Source organism: Rhea pennata, chromosome 1, assembly GCF_028389875.1.
Source record: "Rhea pennata isolate bPtePen1 chromosome 1, bPtePen1.pri, whole genome shotgun sequence".
NCBI classification, from domain to species: Eukaryota; Metazoa; Chordata; class Aves; order Rheiformes; family Rheidae; genus Rhea; species Rhea pennata.
The window spans coordinates 25346712-25352711 of record NC_084663.1 but is presented as its reverse complement, the minus strand read 5'-3'; the positions used below and the strand labels follow the sequence as shown (position 1 = coordinate 25352711).

Here is a 6000-nt window from a genome sequence, read left to right as displayed (position 1 = left end):
AAATTTTTGTTAATTTGGATTAAAATATTGCAGGTAGTGCTCAGATTTTTACTGTCTGCAAGATATTATTATTGTTTCAATCAGGTTCATTGCTGTAACAGCAAATTTCTAAAAACTGCAGTGATGGTGGCTTCAAGGCATGCAGCGTGTGCAAGGACACCTCTTGTTTCTGATCTCGATCTAACACTGTGTCTCCAAACCCCGTTCCTGCTCAGAGCGGAGCTAACTTAGCCCCACCCTCTGAGCAGCCCAGCCTTTATTTATATGAAATCTGTGGTCCAACTGGCTTCAGATGGTGTGTGTATGTGCGTGTGCCTGCCTTCTGAGCGTGAGACGAGCTGGGATCATGAGCCAGGGTTGTTCCAAGTGGTTTTAATCAGCAGCCCATTAGAGGAGAATGGAAAACTTCTAACAGGATAAGAACTGAGTAAGTAAACATAACTTTGAACTCGCAATCCGGACAAAACGAATGCGAAGGGAAATCTTCATAGTCTGTCAGTTTTCAGATAAATGATCATTTCAGGAGAGAGAGCTGTGCATGCTGACAGGAAAGAGGCAATTTAAAAGGACTGGAATGAAAGAAACTGTAAAAACAAAGTGGGAATTGAGAATGCAGGAGAGAAAAGACAGCAAACGATTGTTCAAGATGTTGGTACACTCTCTTACTCTTTTCAGCTATGGACAGGACATATTAAGCTTTAACCTCTTGCTTTCTTGGATACTATTGTCTGGCTAAACAGTTCTGTCTGCAAAGTTGAGGGTGAAGATTTCTGCTCCTCACCTGTTTGCCTGCAGGTTTGTTCTACAAAGAAGGCAGCACAGAAGAGCCCTGTATGGCTTTTTACAAACCCCCCCTCAGTGACACTGTGCTGTTTACTGCCCTTCACTTGTTTTTTCACAGGTTGTTCCTGTATCCCTCATGGAAGGGTTCTTTACAGACTTCTGCTCCTTTGGAAGCTGCAACTTCTGGCCAGGCACTATGAAAGAATTCAGAAGTAGAAATGGAGAAAACTGACTAGTTTTGGAAAATACATGCCTTTGCTTTTTTTATCCTGGCAAAAAGCGGCTTCTTTACTGAATCTACAATGTGGCAAAGGATGAAGTGAGGACAGCAGCGAGGCCATGGTTTGTGGTCAAGTCCCCAGGTGCCGTAGACTTTGTCGCCCTCGGCCCTTCCTTCTGGCCTTAGTGGTGGCCATCTGTCTGTTTTGCCAGACCCTGACTCCTCTCATGACCAGCAGCTTCCTTTCAGCAGTTGTTAATGGGATTTCACCAAACAAACAGACTAAAACACAGCAAGGAAGATACAAGGAGGTCTCCACAAGCAACACTCACTGCTTCCCCCCTGTCAATAATTCGCAGACAGTGAAAAAGGTAAGTCAGCTGGAGCAGAGTGCTGAGCAATTAGCATGGCAACAGATAGCGAGGCTGGCAGGATCATGTAAGTCCAGCTAAAATTAACCTAAGCTCTAAGATCTGAGATCTGTATACAAACAAATGAGTGATCTAATTACAATGGCATATGCGCAAGCACATCTCCATTACTAGCTCCTCAGCATGGTGTTATTAGCACATGAATCCCAGAAGCTTTGACTGAAACATTGCATTACTGTGTGACTCCAGGGCGATTTGAGTTTGCTGCACAGACCGTGTTTTATTTTGGCTTTAGGAATCAGGTCAGAAACTTTATAGTACAGGCACATAAATCAAGAGCCAGTGGGGTTTCATGAAAGTGACTGAGGCTGTTAATTAGTACTGAGACTGCAGATGCCCTGTTTTAAAGTTATCTGTTGGTGAGTTTTGGACTTTACTGGGATTCTGCTGAAATTAACTGCATTTGGGAAGAAAAAAAAAACTTTTCACATTTTCAAATCACACTGTTTGCTTTCAAATTCCTTGGCCCACAAATTTTACTGTGTCCTTAGGTTACCTGACCTCATGTTTATTTTGTATAGGGTTCCTAAAATGGATGCTAAAACCTAACAGATGCATACACTGTTATTTTAGTTGGAAAATGTGGTTTGTTCCCGACTGAGGTAGTTATTTTTACTCTGGAATCCGTGCTCAATACCTGAGCAAACGCTTCAGGTTTTCTTCAATGCTGTAGAGTGCTGCTAATAGTGCAACAGAGATCTTACTGTAAAATTATCATTATGCTAGTATTAGATGTATAACTGTATCTGGATTACAAACATTAATCTGTGACATCACTCATTATGGACAGCATCCACATACAGCAGTTCAGATTTCTAAAAATAATAATTTGGAAGGCTTCTTTCTTGATTAGACAGGGCTCACAGTCTGAAAGGTCAGCAGTACCGATTTTGGGAGGGTGATTGTAAAGTTCATCTGTTGCAAAAATTAAAAACAGATATGCAAAATGACTTTGGACTGAATTCCTTCACCTTAAGTAATAAAAATGTATTTTTTTTTATTGTGAAGGTCAGAGAGATTTGTCTTACGATTTCCAGAAATCTACTCCATATCGCATTTGTCATAATTTTATATTTTAATGACCCTTTAGTATAATAGGTGCTCAGATTTGGGTTTGTTCAACTATATGACATGAAGAATTCCAAATTAAAGTGAAAGAAGGACATCTGACAGTGTGAGTTGTGTTGTTTTATGACTTGTGACACTTAGAGTCCATTGATTTTTCCTCATTATTGTTGCAATGTCAAAGAACATTTCATATTTTAGATTTAGCTGCTTAAACTGTGTAAATTGGTGGAATAATGGCAAAGTTTGGCTAGCATGTTGTTTGACTGAAAATATTTAATTTCTACTTTCCCAATTTGTCTGAGAAGAACTTGGTGTGCTGGCTGTTTGAAATGAATGGGAAGCTTATGTTCTTAAAATGTGCTGCACTTGCTGCCTTTCAGCATGTATGGATGGATGTGACTATGCATGTTCTGAACCTATAGTACAAATTTAAGTGCGTACGTTAAGCCTTATAGCTATGTCATCCAATCCTGCACTGCTCTAACACATTCCTCTTCAATTTCTGAAGACCACCCATAACTGGCTCACTATTTGTCTTGAAAGTTTCCTCTAGAGCTTTATGAACAAAATGTCTTGCACATGTTGGGATGTTGCTCCAAGTTGCACTCTCAGTTTCCAGAGAATACTCCATTGGTTGTATGGGCCAAATAATAATCTCAGGGAATAGAAATGACAAACATCTCCAATAAACTCTACCACTGTGCTTTGAGAGTCTGTTCTTGAACTGCATATGTTTTTTCATCCACTGCTTATTCACTGGGTGAATTCAGCTGAGCTGTTATCTTGTTTATTTTATTGGGTACTCAGTAACATCTAAGTCAGAGGTCATAATTGAAACTTTACACTCTTTTATTTTACAGTCACATACATGCCCACCCACAGTAGCTAGTTTGAAAACTAGTTTTCATTAAACTGCTAGTTTAAATCTTCATGCATAGATCTGGACAAATACTGTAAAATATAGTCCAAATGTTCATATTTTTGACAAACTAGTCACATGTATTCTTACCCTGTAAATAGTCAAGCAAGCAAATTTATTTAAAAAAATCTGATATGCAGTTAAATAGTGACTTAAAGCAAACATTGCAATGTTTTTCACAAAATTGAAGTTCATGAATAAGGTTTAAGGAAAAGAAGACTGTGCTGGAGGTATCATTCTTTAGATGATATCTCATGCTGGGATTTGAGTCATATGGCGCCTTATGTCAGGCCTTAGAAAACTCTTCTGAGTGGGCAGAAGCAGGCTTGATTCTTCTTTCATAGAAACAATGAGTATTATGTTGAGCCTGGTGTTAGAATGTTATTATGACTGCATGTGAAAAGTCTCCTTCCAACACTTGCTCTGAGTTTGAAATATATCTCATTATCTAGAACTTTCCTTTCCAAAAATGTGGAAATAGCATGGGGATGGAAATTGCCAATTTGATCTGTAAATGTGTCTTTAGCTACATGCAAAATGCCCTGGGATGAAGGCATTACTATCAGGCACATAGAGCAAGTTTGGGGTTTTTTTGTTTGTTTTTTTTTTTTTTAAATCACAAAAATTCTGATTTAATAGAGAGCCTAGAAAACCTGACAGAGCTCATAGTACTTCTTTCTTGGGTATCACACACTCTTGGTATTCAAAACTGCTGAAGACCTGATTCTTTAGACTCATTTTCACATGCAGAGGTCAACATTTTCTAATATAAAATTAAATGTTAAAATCTGTAGCCTGGAAAATAGATTTCTTATTTCAGAATCTCCAACGAGGTTTAGGAGTCCAGCTTCAGAAATCCACTTCTAACTCCTTGTCTAACAGTAGTTACCAAATTTTTATGGTTTTTATTTTCAAAGAAACATAGAAACATAGGAGTTAAAAATGGATACCTCCAGCTAGTTTTTATTTTTCAGTTTCATATCTGCCTGATTTTCAAAGTTGAGCATATAGTATGGCACCCTGAAGGCTAATGTTTATATGATGTTTTAGAAAATTTAGTTGATGAATTTTCCTCCAGATGTCCAAAATAAGGAAATGTAATCCATGTAGAATCCAAGGTAGATGACATCAATACTACTGTAACGAAGAACTTAAGATCTTTAATGACTGTATCCTCACAAAACTCCGGTGGGATGGAGAACCAGTGTCTATACTACATGACACTTTGTCATTTAGATTTTAGGATACTGGAAACAAACTAATGTGAAGTGCATGTAGCAGAGGAAGGACCTGAAATCACCCATATCCCTTTGTCTCCCATTCTGGACCATTTTCCTTTTCTACTGCAGCCTCTGTATTGCATCACCACCTTCTCACCCCTTTTAAGAGATGAGGTAATAAAACCCTGACAGGAAGATATCACATCCAGCTGCATCCAGTCTTCCAGACAGTCTTTCCTCTTGTATGAGAATATTTGTGAAGATAAAGAGGCGAGTTCATGCTGTAGCATCCAAACTGAAACAGATATCAACAAAAAAAAAGTATGTACAAGCCCTGGGTGTAGGTTTGCGTGACATAGTAGTGTGTCAGAAATACCTCTGATACCTGAGAAATATAAAACCATTGCACTCCTCCTAAGTAATTTAGCTCTGCTTCTCAGCCACTTTGGAGAAGAGCTGTTGGTCACAGCTGTGTTTCCACTCTGAATTAACTCAGCCAGAGCCAGCTTAGGTATTTTTACACTGCACTGCGGGTTTGTCCAGTTAGATGTAGTACCTTTGCAGTTGTAAGGACACAATGACATAGTACTGCTTATGCATTAGGCAGTGTTTTCACATACTGGCTCTCTAAGCTTGACCAATGTACAAGGAATGAGAATTTTAAGGTTGGCCTTGAAGGCGATCATTTCACAGATACACACTTACAAGAGTCTCCCTTCAAATTCCCTAGCTATCTAGGACCACCTAGAAAACAAGACATGCAGATTGTTTGAGAATGTAATGAGTGGGCGATGCTGGCATCCCATAGATGAAAGATAATAGGTAGGGTGACAATAAGTTGTCTTCACTTTCAAGGCCATATCTCTGAGAGACTATGTAGAAAAAAATGAAAAGGAGAAACATGTTTTAGATCATGATCAAGATCTAGAGAAAGTTCCAGTTGAACATCTTGTACAGGTTATAGGCCCAGGCAACTGTACTTGAGAATCAGGAGTGAAATTACCAAAGAGTAAAGGAATTGTTAGCAGAACTTTGGACATCCAGATCCATATTGTCTCTTAAGCAGTCCACTCTACCTTATCAAAGGCAGACATCCCTCCTTCACAGTCAATGGAAATTACTGCCCTAGTGCAAAATTCATCAAAACTTAATGCAGACATTTGAAACTAATCTGATGAGCTGCAGACTCTAAACAACACATATGTCTGTTTTTTGTTTGTTTGTTTGTTTGTTTGTTTTGAATGTAATATACTTGTAGTCAGAAGGAGAAGGGAAGGAAGAGGGCAGGAGAGGAGTAGCATGGAACAAGGCATGGGAAAAAAAGAGGCACAGGCTGAGGTGAGGTGTGGGAGGCAGTGT

General features: G+C 38.9%; 1 protein-coding gene across 2 annotated transcripts in view; it reads left to right on the top strand.

Annotated features, from left to right (window-relative positions):
- The first annotated feature begins 275 nt into the window (after window positions 1-275).
- CPED1 (cadherin like and PC-esterase domain containing 1) overlaps window positions 276-6000 on the top strand; it is a 149844-nt gene continuing 144119 nt past the window's right edge. For both annotated transcript variants that reach the window (XM_062583302.1, XM_062583293.1), the window contains exons 1-2: window positions 276-427; window positions 902-1374. In XM_062583302.1, coding sequence (XP_062439286.1) covers window positions 1123-1374 — 252 coding nt within the window. In that variant the 5' untranslated portion in view covers window positions 276-427; window positions 902-1122. The remainder of the gene's footprint in view (window positions 428-901; window positions 1375-6000) is intronic.